Below are 17,171 nucleotides of genomic sequence, written 5' to 3'. Positions count from 1 at the left end.
CTTTTGCTTATCAGTATTTTTATAGAAAGATGAAAGTGATTTTCTTCTCATCATGGGGCTTAAAAGTTAATTATGCCACACTTACGTGTTTACTACTTAATAGTATGTATGCTATTAACCTAGATAAATAAATGCCATGGAATTGTTGTTTATTGCTAGTTCATAATGCTTAATGCATTGACTAATTTACCCAGTGAAGTATTAACTATATAAATTAATTAAAAATAAACTTCAAAAGAGCCTACACAACTAATGTCAATTAGTTTTTTTTCTTCATTTTGTTCAAAATTTAGATATTTACTATTTTATTCAGCTAAATTTCACCAAAACGTGCTGGAATTCAAAAGTATTGCATCGCACCAGAGTGATAATAGATGCTTTTGTACCGGAGCTCTAATGTTACAGCCATTCAAGCGGAACTGGTTTGGTTCAAAACCATTTTTATAACGTCTTTTTTTTTTTTTTTTTTTTTCCCCAAGCGCTTAACGTTGCCAGCATTGGTCCTGTTACTATGGTGATAGACATTTTAAAACATTTTAAACAATGGGGATTGAGTCGCACAGTAGGCTTCTGTTGCAGTCCGTTTGGATGGTGGGAAGTAATGCAAGTAAGGTAAGGGTTTTGGAAGAAATGTCTCATTTTATTTCATTTCAGCATCGATAATGTGCTTCTTAATACAAGTAAAGCTTTGTTGCCTAAATAAGTTGCTTGAATGTCTTGCAGTACGAAAAAAATTTCAACTCAAATGGACCCGGATATCAAACAGACTAAAAGGTCTATGCGCAAGTGTAAACTTGATCGCATTCAAGACACACAGCAGGGCTTAGACAGACCAATTCCTGACAAGTTGGGCACCCATCAGCCAGAAGCCATCAGCAGTGAAAAGCAATCAAATGACAAAGACATGCTTTTTAGTGGATGGAAGAAAGGACAAGAACTCCCATGTGCTAAATCACAATATGCTGAAGTGGATACCCTTGAGAACAGGTTCTTCAAAGTGCGACAGAGTTTACAGCAAAATACAAATGGAAATGTCAATCAAGATTTTAATGAGGAGACAATGGAATCCCTGCACAGAATTCTAGCAGGAGCAGATCTGCTTAAAAAAGAAGAGGCTACGATGAGTATACTCGGGTCAAAATATGAGTTACAGATGGGTGATAACTCAAAAGCCTTACACCTGCCCTTCGGTTACTTGATTAGGTCTAATTCAACAAGATCTGTTGAATGTTCCTCAAATCCACCCAAAGTAATTTTGAAGGAAATATTAAAAGGCCGAGAAAGAAGCAGAGCTGACAAAAGTTCATCTTTCAAGGGCAAACATCTTGACTTCTTTGAAGTCGTGAAGGAACAACTGCAACAGAAGGACTTGGAGAACCAACATCTTGTCCATTTGTTGTTGGTCAAGCAACAAGAACTGAAAGACATGAAAGAGATATCAAAGCAAAAGGAGAGGGAAACCCAACTTATTACTGAAAAGCTGAAATGTGAGGAGCAGAAAAATACAGAGATCACCACCAGGTTTGATCATATCTGTGAAGATATGAAGAAGGAACTAGCTGAAGCCAAAAGTAACAACAAAACTTCAATGAAGCAGCTTAAAGCACTGATGGAGAAATATGAGCGCCTCAAAACACGTACCATCACGATGAAGGACCAGCTCAACCTGGAGCTCAATGAGAAAAAGAGCTGTCAAAAATCATTAAAGAAGCTTCAGCAGGTGTCTCAAGAGCTGCTAACCAAGCAGAAACGTCTAGAGGAACAAAGAGATGTAGCAGGACGAGATCTTGCTTTATGTAGAGAGACCTTGCAGATGATGGATGCTGAACACAAGAAGAACATCAGCATTAATCAGAGGCTTGAAGAGGAGGTATCAGCCATGAGAAGTGAATCTGCAAACCTCAGAGATCATTTACGTAAAGCTCAGGAGAAGAATAAAGAGCTCACTCAGACGACTCGCTCCAAAGAGTCTGACAATGAGAAGAATGTAAAGGAATTTCAGGACATGACTGAAAAACTGAACGCCGAGTTGGAGAAGTGCCAAACAGAAAGAGACAAAGCAAATCAGCAGGTGGAGACCATGAAATATGAATCGAAATTGATTCACAACAAGCAGAGAGTGGAGATACTTCAACTGCAGGAGCAGCAAAAAGCTTGTCTGCAGCAGTCCGATGGTTTGAGAAGAGAGTGCGAGACCTTGATGGAGATGGTCAATAAACTCAAGAAAGACAAGCAAGTCCTGACAGAGAAGCTGGAGAGCATTCATAAAGAAAAGATGGCGTCACAGATGGCAAGCATGAAGGAGGGAGAACGACTCAAAGAGGCCATTCGTTTGCTGGAGCGAGAGAGAGAGGTGCTGTTAGTTGAGATGGAAGATTTACGTAAGGATTATCTCGGCCTCAGCGACAGGATCACACAGAAAATGGGCCACATGGATGCAGCTGATCCTCCCATGACCATTACTGACATCACTACAAAACATCACAGAAACACACACAAGTTCTCACCTACTGATGATGGTATGATTTCCGATTCCTAACATATACAGTATACACAAGTCTGACACCACTAGTGATTTTTTTTTCTCTTCTATTTCAATGCGAAATGTATTGCAAATTATATTATCAAAGGATTTATGAATGTATTAGTATTTTGTTTGTCCCTCTTTTGCTTTAATTACAACAGCACAGGAGCTGCATGAACTCTGACCCTTTGTTCAAGGAGTTGATGTCACCATCATAAACTTTCTAAATCACAATTTAAGTAATAGGAAAACTCAAGTTAATATTTTGCACTAAGTCTTGAATTTTTTTGTGTATTTTTTATTTCCAGGTCTAAATGAGTGTTTTATATTAAAGACATTTATGTTAGAAAATATTTCTATTTCAAATAAACCCTGCTCTTTTGAACATTCTATTCATCAAAGCAACTTTGGGGAAAAAAAAAAAAAACAAAAAAAAAAACAACCTATCAGTTTCTACAATTAAGCAGCACGTTTTCAGCGTTTTAACCAAATGAACCGCTTAAGAAATGGCTGCTGAAAATTCATCAAAAAATCTGACTGACCTAGTACTTCTGAATAGTAGTGTACATGCCCATTAAGTAACAAAGACATTCATTGTAACTTGAATATGAATTCTGTGTTTGGAATGCAAATGTGATCTCATTGTGATTGTCCATTTTTCAAATTACTTGTTTCTTCCCTACAGTGATTCAGGATATAAGAAGAAAACTAGAAGAGGAGGACAAACAGCAAAAATGAACAAGTCATTTTGTCTTACTAATTGTGATGGACGTTAGCTTAGCTACTGGGGACATTTTTAAAATGTGACTGGCACTTATCTGTCAATGAGGCAGAAACTACATAGTAACTAACAAAAGTTAATGACAGAGGGAGCTGCAACAAATCTCAGTGGAAATTAACAGTCTGTACCAATGGTTGATATGAACCCAGAACCTTTACATGCCCTGTATCATCTGTGAATGGAAGCATCTGTTGGTTTTCTACCACCACAGCTATTGTACGCACATGTAAACTTTCATGTAACAATGCAGTCAGACTTCTGCATCACATTCTTCTGAATGCAAAAATTATAGCACAGATTTAAATAAACATTACAAATAACGAATACAAGATATTTATTATATTTTGAAGACAAAAACAATTGAAAAATAAAACAAAAACAAGGAACGTGCATGTTCTACAGTATTCTAGGGTCAAAGTGCTTTGAAGCGGTTAACAAGTATATGGATCCTATTCAGTCAACTACACATGAAATGTACAACAGTATTTACAGGGTGGCCAAAGTGGGGGATTCTTTTTGTTAGTGCAAATCCCCCTCCAAAAAAAAAAAACAAACAAAAATGAAATGTTAAAACAATGTTAAAATAAATTCATAACCAAGGACTGATTAAAAGCAGCAGTGGTGGTTAACATAAGTCTAAAATAGAAAAGATGTCAATCTTTCCGTATAACCAGCAGGCAGCTTTTATACCAGTTAATGTTGCTTGACGAGTTTAATCAGTGGTAATAACTGAACTTTGGCCTAAAGGCAAGCTTCAAGTGTCCATGCTCTCAGGACAGAATGATGTCAGCATTGTCATCTTTGGTCTCAATAACTTTAAACACCCTGTCCTTCTCTTGTTTCATACGCTTTTTGGCTTGATCTGAAAAGGGAGATTTGGTTCACATTAGAGGGGCATTACAATATCAAAAGTATAATTTGTATCACCACTATGCAGAGGACTTAATACACAAACATTAATAACGGCGATGTGAAGGACATCCACTTACTTGTTAAATCACTGCGGTCCAGCAGGATCTCCAGATCTTTGTCACTGATGACCTTTCCTTTAGTGCCTTTCACTGCCCTGCAACAGCATGAATCACGTCAGGACAGAGTCTATAATGATGCAACTTCAACACAAAGTATTGCCAAATTCTGCATTGTAAGATTAAATCTCTTGTGACAATTGAGATATACAGTATGAATGTCTGTACCCGTCATAGTCTCTGGACTTCAGCAGTTCTACAAGCTCATTTACATCCATGCAGCTCTTGGTCTGTTTGAGTTCTGCTTTAGAACCTTTAAATTTATCTAAAATGACAAATTAAGCGGGGAAAAAAAGTCAGTCACAACAAAAACTAGATCCTAAAAAGAAAAATAATTAAATTCAAAAGTTGGTAATGTGGCCATCTGTGCCATTTAATAGCTACATACTTTTGTGAATGACCATCTTCTCTAGCTTTCTCTTGGCGGAGGCTCTCTCCAGGATCTTCTCATCAATGGTGTTGGCCGTAATAAGGCGGTAAACCATTACAGGCTTTGTTTGCCCGATACGGTGACAGCGATCCTGTGCCTGCAAATCCGCCTGAGGATTCTGAAGATGAAATTCATAAATATGTGATGAGACCTTATTCACATAAAAATTATTGAAAGAGCAGAGGCTTTAGCCAACTTTAAATTGGTTTAAAAGCATGCAGAAAAAAAAAGGGAAGTCACAAGTGAACAAGTTTCACTTGTAAATTCATACCCAGTCACTGTCAAATATGATGACCGTGTCAGCAGCTGTGAGGTTGATCCCAAGACCACCAGCTCGAGTGCTCAGGAGGAAGAGGAACACCTCTGGATCAGCAGCAAACTTCTTCATCTGCATGAAAAATAGTCAACTGTACAATAAACAACCCACACTAACTAATACAATGGCAATTTGTATTAACCAAAAAACTGCTGCTTACATTCTCATCTCGGTCTGCGTAACTCATTGAGCCATCCAGTCGGCTGTACTCATAACCCCGGAGATAACAATAATCCATCAGAATATCCAATATGGAGGTCATCTGGCTGAAAATCAGCACCTGTTTAAAAAAAAAAAAAAGTTTTTATTTTTTTTATTTTTTTTGAAAGGCTGTGGAGACAATTAAGACTGTTTAATATGGTTACAACCAAAATAATAAATTTGATTTTATTTCAATTTCAAATAAATGCAGTTCTTCTAAAGTTATTCACTAAAAAAAAAAAGAAATTTTTATATTTTATATATTATATATATATATATATATATATATATATATATATATATATATATATATATATATATATATATATATATATATATATATATATATAAAATTTTATTTGTATTTTTTATTTTAAGCAGCACAACTGTTTTCAATAGATAAAGATGTTTCTTGCAAATCAGCATATTAAAATGATTTCTGAAGGATCATGTGACTCTGAATTTAAAGCATCTTTACTCATCTTCAGCTTTTCCCCCATCACAGGAATAAATTACATTTTCAAATAGAAATGTTCACACTTACTGTATTTTAGATCAAATAAATTTAACCTTGGTGAACAAAAGTCTTTCAAAAACATTTAAAAAAAATCTTGGACCAAACTTTTGAACTGTAGTGCAGATTCAAAATTAATGCAGAAAGCATTGAATATCTTTAAGAAACTCTATGGGAATATAAAGTTCTATACTGTGTGCATCATAAACATCCAATGTATCACTCAGTCCTACATATAATCAGCGCATACAAAAACTTTATACAGGCAATTAAATGGAGCGCACAATTGGCTTACAACCACAATGGATTTTGACACTCACTGATAGAGCTGTTAATCATTAAAATGCATGTATGAGAAGTGATCATTACCTTGTGCCCTCTTTTTTTCAGTTCAGGAAGCATTCGATCCAGGATGAGAAACTTCCCTGATGCTTCCACTAACTGCTCATCAATCTGTGCGCCAATGAGATGAAGATTATTGCACTCTTTCTATTGCAGTGCCAATGTGATCACTTTATACTAGATGTAAAATAATGTGTGGCGTACCTTGAAGTCTCCAGTGGTGGGGTCCAGAGGATACTCTATCAGGTAAGCATGGTTGCAACACCTCTTCAGCAGCATCAGTATGTTCTGCAGTTTTAAGTTGATTTGAGCATCAACCGGCACAAACACATCCATCACTGGGCTGGGGCTAAAGAGAAAGTAACCATGTCATGTCAAAAACATTTGTGACATTAAACAGCAGAGAATAGAGAAGAGGTCAAATTGGTAAACTGACCTTTCCTGACTCTCCATCTCTTTCTGAACTTTCTCTAGATATTTCTCAAGGTCTTTCATAGAGTCAGTGTCCTTTTCAGTATAGTCCACCACCTTCCTGGTCTTGCGTTTTGGCCGGCCACTGGACGTCAGCTGCACAGGTCCCGAATCATCCTTAAGTATGCGTAAGAAAAGACATTATTAATCATGAAATACCATCAGCTACAATCTAACTTTCAAACTTTCACTTAATAATTAAAAGGCCTGTTCACACAGAGATGAATTTTTAGCACATTTTAATTTGAATGAACGGCTGTTAATGTGTCTGTTCATTTAGTGCAGGGCTCTACGCTAACATTTTTCTTTAGGAGCACTTGTGCTCCTAATAAAAAATTTAGGAGCACAGTCAAATATTTAGGAGCACTTTCTGATCAATAACAGACACTAACTTTCCCATTACAGGGTGGTATTTGCCCCTTTAAATTAATTTCCACAGGTATTTTTACTATTATAAGAGCATTTTTTTCTAATCTTATTAAATGTATGCATTATATTTCATATTTAAGTTAATTTCTTAAAATAGAAAATTTGTTTTTAAATGTTAAACAATAATTCAGTTAGAACAATAAGAGCCAATCAGACTGTTACCTATCAAAATAAATCAAAAATTTTTGCACTGCAGAAGTGGCACAGAAGCTCCATCTGAAGTGGTTTTTAGACACATTTACATAGACTGCTTAATGCAGCTCATTGGTAAATAATGTTGTACGAATGTTTTTAAATATAATTTTGAATTTAGAAATATGTAAAAAAAAAATTAAACTTTCAAAGTTTGATATTTTAAGTAAAAACAGTCTATGTAAAGTGTAAATATGAAAATAAATGTATTTACATTTAAAAATCTTAATGTGCAAGTCATTCATTCAGTCTTCAAAACGCAGATTCATTCACTGTGGCTTGGAGATGCGCAACAGTTCTGGTGTGGTTTTGTTTAAATCTGTTTTCACGAAATAGAGCAAAAACAGACATTGTGTCTAATGTTAAATCACTTAATATCAACTTGTTTATTTTACTTCAATCAGATCATTAAGTATCACATTTGTAATCACGCCAATACTCGGAGAAACAAAAGTATACTCGCGTGATATTATTTAACTTAGGCTACATATTAGGCTTGCTGCGATCGACGGTGTTACCGGTGTTCAGCCGCAACACCGGTTATACCACTTGCCCACCATGACCGTGGCACCGCCCCCACCATCGTTTTTGATCTTTTAGTAATAAAAATAATTTAGTTTAGTTAGAGAACAGATATAGTTAAAAACTGAACACGTCTGCTCAATTCAGTGAGAGCTGAAGTAGTACTTAAAAGCATATTTAAGCGAGTTTGTCATTGTACTGTTTTGTTGTTGTGTTTTTTAATTAAGAATAATGAACTCACCCACCATTCAAGCAATTGCCGCCTCCGAATTGCAGCTACTTTAAAAGCGAAAGTAAAATGGCAGCACGGTATTCATGACGGTTGCGTGTGTTTTCATTAATTTTTGGTGGCATTTTTGCCCTCAAGCCCCCGTTAATTTCCGACCTTGCTTATGATAATCCAAATGTAGTATTTCCAGTTAATCTGGCTGAAACATCAGCAGCATGAGACTGTCTTGTAAATGCATTTCACCAGTTTCACCTTGAAAAAAATCTTTGGAGTGTACTAGTCCATCGCGCAGGTCTTTTGCACTTGCTCTGCTGACTGAAGCAAAGTCTTTGAAGGAAGGCATGAAAAGCAGCCGATTGCAGTGCGAAACATAACTGTTGTTCAGTGTAGATGCATTTTAGGAGGTGTACTTTTTGTTCCGATTGTATTATAGTTTTATTCACGAGAATCGATAGGGTCACTCGCACCAGTGCGCCTAAATATTTTTTTTTTTTCACACTCGCACGCAGTTATTTTCAGGTGCAAATGCGAGTGAAATGCTCGCACTGTAGAGCCCTGTAGTGTTAATGTGTCATGTATTTGATGTTTGATAAAGACCTTAACGAACACAAAAATCTAATTGGCTGTTTGAAAACATGTAAATACAGCAAGCCTTCCTTTCTTCTCTGTAACAAGCTGGTGTCAGAAACAAAGTTGCACAACGCTTTGTGTACTGGAGTAACCGGGTATCTCTGCTTTTCCAAAAGCCACACCAGAGTGAATTAGTATTTTTATTCAGCCATCTGTCATTTTTCACGTATTGGTCTGAACAAACTGTATACCAAATCAGACCATATTTTCACGCTGAATATTCGTGTTTGTGTGAACAGGCCTTAACACTGCATAAAACTCACCTTCTCCTGACCCAGCATCTTTGCAATAGTCTTGTTAACAATGGCCATGTAAAAGGCCTCCTGTTTGTTGGTGAGGGGTGCGTACACAACAATCTCTTTCTTAGGTGGAACCTCCAGTGTGACATCTGACTTCAGTCTTCTCAGAAGGAAGGGGGTGAGGATCTGAAAGATAAACATTTCATCAGAACCACAAGCAAAATAACAGACATTCTATACTTACAACAGTAGCTAGTTTACTTCTAGCTGAAGAGCATTTAAGATGATGTGTAGTTCCAGCAATGTCTACAAAACTTTATGAATGTCATGTGAAGATACCTGATGAAGCATGTGAAGGATCTTCTGCTCTCGCTCACTAGCCATAATATTTTCTGCATCTGAAGTGATGGTGCTAATGTCAAACCATGACTCAAAACTGAGGAGAAAAATGTTGCCAAACATTAAATAGTTTGCATTTACATGTTGAAAAAACAACAACAACAACAACAACACCAACACACTAGACTTCTATTCTCAAGAATAATCAGGTATCATAAATTCCCTTTGCATGAAAGGAGTCACATGTGACTTCTTACCTTTTCAGGTCATCAAACACATCTGGAAGGAGGAAGTTGAGGAGAGACCACAGTTCAGACAGGTTATTCTGCAGGGGGGTTCCTGTCAGCAGCAGTTTGTTGTCAGCTGGCAGCATCTTCAGCTCTTGCACCAGCCGACAGTTCAAGTTTTTAATCCTGTGGCCCTCATCCACAATCAGATAGTTCCAGTGGAAACGCTGAGGAGACAAACATAAGAACCATCCATTCATGCACTTCCAAACTGCTTTGTGTTTATCAGGATTAAATTCAAATTTATAAAATTCACCACTTTTTCATAAATCTTTAAGTGGCAGAAGGGAACATACAAAAAGTCTTGTCCTAATTAATTGTGCACAACAAGACTAAGGACCAGTGGCATAAACATAGTCAATGTTAACAGTGTCTTAACCCTAACTGCTAGTCGGTCAGACTAGTTAACTGGCCTTACTTTTTGGATTCAAATTAGGCTGGTCTATGTTTTTATGTAAATGACTAAGTAGTCTAAGTAGTTTATGAAATCGACTGCAATCGATTCATTTTTGTATGCAAGTGCCAAATATGCAACGGCAGATCTGTTTACCTGAAGAAATTTCCGGTCTCTCATGGCAATTTCAAAGGATGTAACAACAACAGGGCACATTCTGAGGGGACCCTGGTGCTGACGGATCTTTTTCACCAGGTTCATCCTCTCTTTTTGAGGACCATGATACAGCAGGACGGACACCTTAACAGAGCAAGAACAAAAGAGTCAATCAATAGTCAAATGGATGAAAGCTCTCAAATTGTTAGCTCTTGCCTTAAAGCATTAATTTCAATGAAGTTGAACTACAGTTAATGATTCACACCTCTGGGGTGAAGCGTTTAAATTCGGATATCCAGTTGGGAAGAGTGGACAAAGGAGCCACAACTAAGAAAGGCCCAAGGACCTTTTTCTCTACCATCATGGCAATATGAGCAATGCACTGTATGGTTTTCCCAAGACCCATCTCATCAGCCAGGATACCATTAATACCATTCTCCCATAACATCTGCAAAGCAGGCAGAACAGTTTATTAGCCATTATACAAACATATAAACATTAACAAGATCATTGTCTTGCAACTCACAAGTATAAGAGCATAAAGACAGATGGGTGTCGGGTTAAAATTTTATCAGCATACACACAATATCAAAGCATACACATATTCAATCACATATTGAACATCCAACCCTCTTCAGACACTCAGGACTACTATACTGCCCTCTGCTGGTCATCTGCTTATTCAGGACTGCTCAATGCCTCCAAGAAGCACTTACCCTGAGCCACTCTATGCCTTCCACCTGGTACCACCTCATCACACCCCCAGTGAAGAGTTTGGGTTGCTGTGCAGGTACCGGTTGGCCGTTCACGGTTCTGTCTGGATCCAGCATCTGCTTGCTGTTCTCCCGCAAAGTCTCAGACAGCCTGCCTTTAATATCTGAGTTTGTGTCACTCAGCTTCTCTATATCCTCAGCTTCCAGTTTTACTGATGTATGTGCCTCCTTTACAAGACAGATAAAGAAAAGTAATCTAGTTCATTAGTCTAACTGTAGTTTTTACATGGTTGCCAAGCAATGTTGCAACTTGGCCTTAATACAGACAGCACACTCAAAGGTGTGTTCAGTATTTTTACAACAGCTTCAAATGCTATTATTTAAGCAGAATTAAAGTCCAAAGTATACCCAAGTATACATTTTTTACACGTACGCTAGGGTATGCATATAGTGCTCATGACAAATTTTGTCAACAGCACAGTACGTGCACACTGTATGCGCACGTACTGTGCACAAGATGTTTTTGGCTTCACAGTCAAAGAAGTGGAGACAATAAATTATTACTGGATACCTCAAGAACAGTAAATCACCATGTTTAAGCACACTTGTGTGAGGGGGTTGAGATAAACACCACTGTAGTTTTTTAATCACTCATAACTTTGTCTAGTGTCTACACTGTTTCTCAAAGATTAATCTTTCTAGTGCATATTGACTAGGGCTGCCACCTAATAGTCAATGAGAAGAGGCTTAATAGACTAAATTTTAATTAGTTGGTAATGGCTTTAAGGGTTAGTTCACCCAAAACTTAAAATTCTTTCATTAATTATTCACCCTCATGTCATTCCACACCTGTAAGACCTTCGTTCATCTTCGGAACACAAATTAAGATATTTTTTGATGAAATACAAGAGGTATATGACTCGACCATAGACAGCAATTTAAACGACACTTTCAAGGTCCAGAAAGATACTAAAGGTCTGTGTTTACGTCCGAATGCTGGCTCAGTATTGGCCACGTGAGCAGCACGACGCATGCGTGTGATGCTGACGCAGGAGCCGGCCAATAATGTGTCGGTGTTTTGACAGAACCTGGGAGCGCTGGACGTAAATAACATATGAGAGTGACACAGAAGAGAAGATATTATTGAATAAAGTCGTTATTTTTGTTTTTGCACACAAAGTTCTCGTCGATTCATAAAATTAAGGTTGAACCACCGCAGTCACGTGGACTATTTTAACGACGTCTTTAGTACCTTTCTGGGACTTTAAAGTGGTAATTATATTGCTGTCTATAGACGAGTCAGATACCTCTCGGATTTCATTTCATTTCAATATCTTAATTTGTGTTACAAAGATGAACGGTCTTACTGGTGTGGAACGACATGAGGGTGAGTAATAAATGACAGAATTTTCATTTTTGCGTGAACTAACCCTTTAAATGAACAACTAACAGTTGACTACAAAAATCTTTAGTCGGGGGCAGCCCTAATGTTGACCACCTGTGTTTGTGCACGGCACGCTATTAAATGGAGTATAATTTGAAAAGCTGTATTTGACTGTGTGCACATATGCTAAAAACTATAACTTGGGTATAATTTGAGCTTTAGAGTTTGAACAGTGTTTTATAATACAGATTTTACAATGCCATAAAGCATAAAACTTTACCTCTTCCATTTTTGGTTTTTTGGCTTTTGACAGAATTTCCTTAAAGAGAGAAAAATCCACATCAGTAATTAAAATACGCCTACACTTTTCTGGTGTCATAAAAATCAAACAAAATTGAAGACTCACCTCTTTGGACATAACATCTGCGATTTTGTAATCCTCCCTTTCACGCTTCTTTCTCTCAACTTCACATGTAACAATAAACAGATTAATTATTGCACACCAAACACTGCATAAATACTTCTTTGAAATGCAATCTGAGGGGCCTACCTTTTACAGTCTTTTTATCATTGCCCTGCAAGAGACATAAAATTCAATAATTACAACTTTACTTATTTATTTAAATGGATCAAAATGTTGTAATAAAGCAGGATCACAAACTTACCTTTTGCTTCTGACTAGCAGCTTTCTTTTCCAGTCTCTCTTTTTTAAGTTTTTCCTATGTTTTTAGAAAAAGAAGTTTTTCATTTCTGAATCAAAATGGAGCAAAGTTTGTGCACAATGTTGATGTCAATACAACTGAAAACAAGAACTTTAGAGAATCATTAGATTTCTAAAATGTAGTGGATATCACACTTCAATAAAGAAACTAAAAAAAAAAAAAAAGGAAGCGGGTTTTAAATCTCTCCTGATCTTAAATGCCTTTAATTAAAGTCGCTATACAATGTTACAACAGGGGCAGGTGGTGCAGAGCAAAGACGGCATTTTATTGGCTCACAGTTCACTGCCCACAAACAACATCCGTACCAATCCGCCATATTACAATTCATTTCAGATAAACACCTTCATGTAAGATTTATATCCGGAAATCGTTAACCCCCCAGTGAGACAACTCTTTCCTGTCTTTTGAACAATACACACCTCTTGCTGCTGCTGTTCCATCTTTGTGAGCAGAAACTTTGAGTAAATGTTGCTTTTCTCCAAAAGGTGCTGAAGTCTTTTAAATCGCATCTCTTGAGAATCTTTTTCCCACGACTGTCTGGCCTGTTAAAACAGCATTATTATAGACCTTCCATGCGGATAAATTATGTTTAATTTTTAAAAACTGACTTTTATAAAAACACTGCAACAGATACAAAAGGCTCAACGGTCTAAGTATTTTTCCATTACATTTACAGTATGCTATTACTGGATAAGAACAAAATATCATAAGGATTGCACTCAAAGAATTAAATTTTGGAGTTGAACATAACTACATTTCCAAGCCTTTTCAGAATTTATCTAGACTTACAATCATAATTTCTCTTATACATATATATTTTGTGTGTGTGTGTGTGTGTAATATAATATATATATATATATATATATATATATATATATTTTTTTTTTTAACAACCCTAGCAGGAATCATATCGATATAAAGGTTATTTATATAACGGTTTACCTCCTCCATCATTTCTCTCTCTTTCTTCTCTCCCTCCTCCACTAAAAGCTTCTCCTCCTCCTCCATCTCTTTGGTAATAACCATGTCTCCAGGCTGGCTTTTTTCTGTAAAATGCAGGAGATTACTGAAGTTAAATCTAATGTTGCATGGACTTGCACAGACAGGTCTGCTACCATCTCTAGAGGATTTACTGTGAAGGTGTGTGAGATCCGTGTTTTACGTACCCATAGTGGTCTCTTCCATTGCAGTACCTTCTGGCTCTTCGGATTCATTAGGTTTGGGGCAGTGAGGGGAAACACTGCGTGTCTCTTCTTTGACAATGCTGCAACGTGAATGTGAAGTCAATTTTAAAGCATATGTCCCTGCCAACACCTCATTCTGCATGCACACCGAATGCACTTACCCACTCATTTCTGCTGCTTTCTGGGTAAACTGGGTGTAGAATTAAAAGTCTCTGAAACCTTATCAAATGTTTGTAGTGTAGTTCAGTACGTAAAGCAAATATGTCTAAATAACTACCGGATTAGCTAACATACAACAAAGCCTTACACAATAAAAATAGAACAGCGTTTTGTAACTGCAGAATAGAATGCAAATACCATAAATGTAACCGAATGGACGTTTTTTTTCTTTGCAAAACAAAACAAGAATTATACAAACACGCTTAAAACCACATGAGCTTCAGACACACCACCAACAGATTCACCGACCGCGAGCCTGTAACGTGAAACTTTGCAGTAGGGCGCGAGGCGTTTCGCGCCACTGTGGACGAAACCATTACAGTTCAAATTTGGAGGGGTGGACATCTAAACTTTGGTCGTTTAATGACTCGATATATTGCAATATTATAAAAAATATATATTGTTTTTAACCGTAGAATTACAATTTTGGAGACTCCTGAGGGCTTCTTCTTGTAAACAAGCTTCTAAACAAGTCTAAGCGTTTGATTTGTATTACCGTTAACCCCTTATACTGCGGTGCGTATGCAAACAGCCTAGTTGATATTTCCCGCGAAAGTACAGTTCATTCGGTGCAACAAAGTGGAGTTTGGATGTTGAGGGTGGCTCTATTGTTTGATCTATCCGCCACACACACACACACACACACACACAATTTATGTATAGAGCTGTTCAGCCCTAACACCCTGAAGAGAATTAGCTTTTTCAATCGATGAATCTGGCGCTTCAGATTCACTTTGTATGTATGTCAGTGTAATTTCTGTCGTTGAATAAAAGTGAAATCTTTTAAATTATCCACAAACCTTATTTACACATAAATTGAAAACCGCTATTCTAAAACCCATATGAAATTCCTGAGATAGTTAATGTGAATCATGATTGAAGCTCTTGGAAGTGGAAAACTCAAACCTGTTTGTTGTACAAAGATGTGTTGATAGTAAAAGTTTGAAGCACTGAGTTACCTTGGTCAAGTTCTGTCCGGTCTCACATTGCTCGCAAACATTTTATATTAATGTAAAATGAGCTATAGGCTGATATGGAGGAACATGGCGAAGGATGATTACTAAAAGCAACGAGAGCTGTTACTCCGCTTCATGTCGTGCCCAAAACACACTTCTCTCAAGGTAAATATCACTTACGTACAACCTCAAATGACGGCGGAAACAGCAATGTTAAAAAATCACCAATGTTCAATTAACAATTTTATTTATTTACAATAATAAAACAATTATTCCTCCCTTAAACAGACTTTTACGGTTGCCAAGCAACGTAGTATTTCGTTGGGTTTTTTTTTTTTTTTTTTGTCGTGACATGCGGTCACAGAAGTCAAACATTTTTGTATCGTCGCAAAGGCAAAAGTTTAAAATAATTTCTACATTGGATGCCCATCATTAAACGCAAACCTTACGATAGATAGATAGATAGATAGATAGATAGATAGATAGATAAACTCAGTATTTTGATCTTCAACAACTTTCGAAGAGACTTTGTGATCTCTAATGCTGTGGTCTGAATTAACCACAAGGTGTCAGCAGAGAGTCGATTTTTTGCTTTTCTTTGGTTCCTACTACTAGTTGAGTTCAAATTAGGTGAGCCTGGCCTTGGCTATTGAACCCATTTTATGTGTGGGCCAGTAGAGCATTTACAAGGAAACACCCTTATAAACATAATATACTTACTATTCTTGTTTTTTCTCATTCCGTAATTAATTGTCACCACTGCTGATCTGTATTAATTTAATTTTTTATTGCCCATTAATACTGTCCTTTTTCCAATGGTTTTATTCAGTAAAGTAATTTGAAGACTCTGCTTAACAATGTGTAACAAAGCGTGGATCTGGATATTAAACATAAATATTCTTTAAGTTAATCTAACATGTTCATTTAAAAATGTTTTCTGCAATCTTAGTAATGCATGATCAATGGACATAATTGAGCTTTGCTGAAAAACATGTCAACTCATGCTTTATTGCTTTTAATTTGATTTTGAGTGCACACTCAGTGGACTCTGAGCATAAGCCAACAGTAGTGAAACAAAGGTGGCTCTGAAATTCTTCACGCTTGATAAGAGCAGATCCATTTACAAAACAGCTTTTCGTCAAAGGAGAGGACTCCCTCTTGCGCACTGTCCCAGAGCAGTCTTATCTTTCCTTTGGGAGAGTGTGTGCTCTGCGTCACGTGTCTGCTCGGCAAATCTTCGGCCTTCCTTCCTTTCTTCCATCTTGAAGATTGAGCTGCTGCAGATGCCACACAGGAGCCTGAGGCCAAACCTGGCCAAATTATGCTTGAAATTCAATAGCTTCACAAGACATCCAGTGATATAGAAAGAATGTGTCTGGGAAGGTTTTCATTCATTCAGGTCATTGTAAAATGTAAAAAAAACAACAACAAAAAAACAATTGGCCCAATGACTTTTGATCACTTTACATTTCTTTTAAGTTAAGTTCAAGTGACAGCATATATGTGGCATTATGTTGATTACCACAAAAAAGAAAAGAAAAAAAAGAAAAAGTAATCGAGACTTGTCCAGGTTTACGATAAGATCTCATTTGTTAACATTAGCTAACATGCAATATTGAGTTAACTAATGTAACTACATAAAAACCTTACTGTAAAGGGTTACAGAAAAATCTGTACTATATATGCATCCAACATTACATAAAAAAAATTCATATTCTGACTTGGCAAACCTGCTAAGATGAATGTTACATTTAACAATATGGATTTATCACTCCAAAACAGTCAGTTTGAACTGAAAAACATTAAGAGTAGAATGTTGCGTAATGGGAAGCCCCACAGGACAAGCGGACAAATATATATATATATATATATATATATATATATACATTGTTACGAATTAACAATATGTTCTCTTGTTTTAGGGGCTGTTTACACTACACCGTTTTCAACTGAAACAGAAAACTTTTTA

The 17,171-nt window shown here is 36.7% G+C and overlaps 2 protein-coding genes across 4 annotated transcripts; one reads left to right on the top strand and one right to left on the bottom strand.

The window, feature by feature from the left end:
• The first annotated feature begins 40 nt into the window (after window positions 1–40).
• On the top strand, window positions 41–3,893 carry si:ch211-250c4.5 (coiled-coil domain-containing protein 110). 2 transcript variants are annotated; one of them, XM_051916933.1, is made up of 3 exons: window positions 41–612; window positions 724–2,519; window positions 3,210–3,893. In XM_051916933.1, the coding sequence occupies exons 1-3, from the start codon at window positions 512–514 to the stop codon at window positions 3,260–3,262; spliced, it is 1,950 nt and encodes a 649-aa protein (XP_051772893.1). In that variant the 5' UTR covers window positions 41–511; the 3' UTR covers window positions 3,263–3,893. The 2 variants fall into 2 exon arrangements, with proteins under 2 accessions (XP_051772893.1, XP_051772894.1); XM_051916934.1 differs by having other exon boundaries at window positions 41–2,519.
• On the bottom strand, window positions 3,623–15,343 carry hells (helicase, lymphoid specific). 2 transcript variants are annotated; one of them, XM_051916932.1, is made up of 23 exons: window positions 15,206–15,343; window positions 14,010–14,107; window positions 13,786–13,889; window positions 13,263–13,385; window positions 12,787–12,840; window positions 12,672–12,696; window positions 12,528–12,586; window positions 12,402–12,440; window positions 10,741–10,965; window positions 10,290–10,472; window positions 10,025–10,168; window positions 9,445–9,641; window positions 9,188–9,284; window positions 8,873–9,034; window positions 6,573–6,724; window positions 6,341–6,485; window positions 6,164–6,247; window positions 5,240–5,359; window positions 5,035–5,151; window positions 4,722–4,881; window positions 4,502–4,598; window positions 4,295–4,371; window positions 3,623–4,167 (listed from the first exon to the last, which is right to left on the bottom strand). In XM_051916932.1, exons 2-23 carry the CDS (start codon window positions 14,026–14,028, stop codon window positions 4,076–4,078), a joined length of 2,475 nt encoding a protein of 824 aa, XP_051772892.1. In that variant the 5' UTR covers window positions 14,029–14,107; window positions 15,206–15,343; the 3' UTR covers window positions 3,623–4,075. The 2 variants fall into 2 exon arrangements, with proteins under 2 accessions (XP_051772892.1, XP_051772891.1); XM_051916931.1 differs by lacking the exon at window positions 15,206–15,343 and adding an exon at window positions 14,189–14,513.
• Window positions 15,344–17,171: the final 1,828 nt, after the last annotated feature.

The sequence above is a fragment of the Ctenopharyngodon idella genome, chromosome 13 (genome assembly GCF_019924925.1).
Source record: "Ctenopharyngodon idella isolate HZGC_01 chromosome 13, HZGC01, whole genome shotgun sequence".
Taxonomy (NCBI): Eukaryota; Metazoa; Chordata; class Actinopteri; order Cypriniformes; family Xenocyprididae; genus Ctenopharyngodon; species Ctenopharyngodon idella.
The sequence above is the reverse complement of the archived record's forward strand: the minus strand, read 5'-3'. Positions and strand labels throughout refer to the sequence as shown.

What these genes read in the sequence shown, in the direction of transcription:
- si:ch211-250c4.5 (XM_051916933.1), top strand. Translation starts at nt 512, where the DNA reads ATGGTGATAGACATTTTAAAACATTTTAAACAATGGGGATTGAGTCGC. An exon ending in TGGGAAGTAATGCAAGTAAG is followed by an intron (nt 613 to 723) that starts GTAAGGGTTTTG and finishes AATGTCTTGCAG; the next exon opens with TACGAAAAAAATTTCAACTC. An exon ending in GTTCTCACCTACTGATGATG is followed by an intron (nt 2,520 to 3,209) that starts GTATGATTTCCG and finishes TCTTCCCTACAG; the next exon opens with TGATTCAGGATATAAGAAGA.
- hells (XM_051916931.1), bottom strand. An exon ending in GAGACCGGAAATTTCTTCAG is followed by an intron (nt 9,642 to 10,024) that starts GTAAACAGATCT and finishes TTGTCTCCTCAG; the next exon opens with CGTTTCCACTGGAACTATCT. An exon ending in GAAGATGGTCATTCACAAAA is followed by an intron (nt 4,599 to 4,721) that starts GTATGTAGCTAT and finishes TTGTCATTTTAG; the next exon opens with ATAAATTTAAAGGTTCTAAA.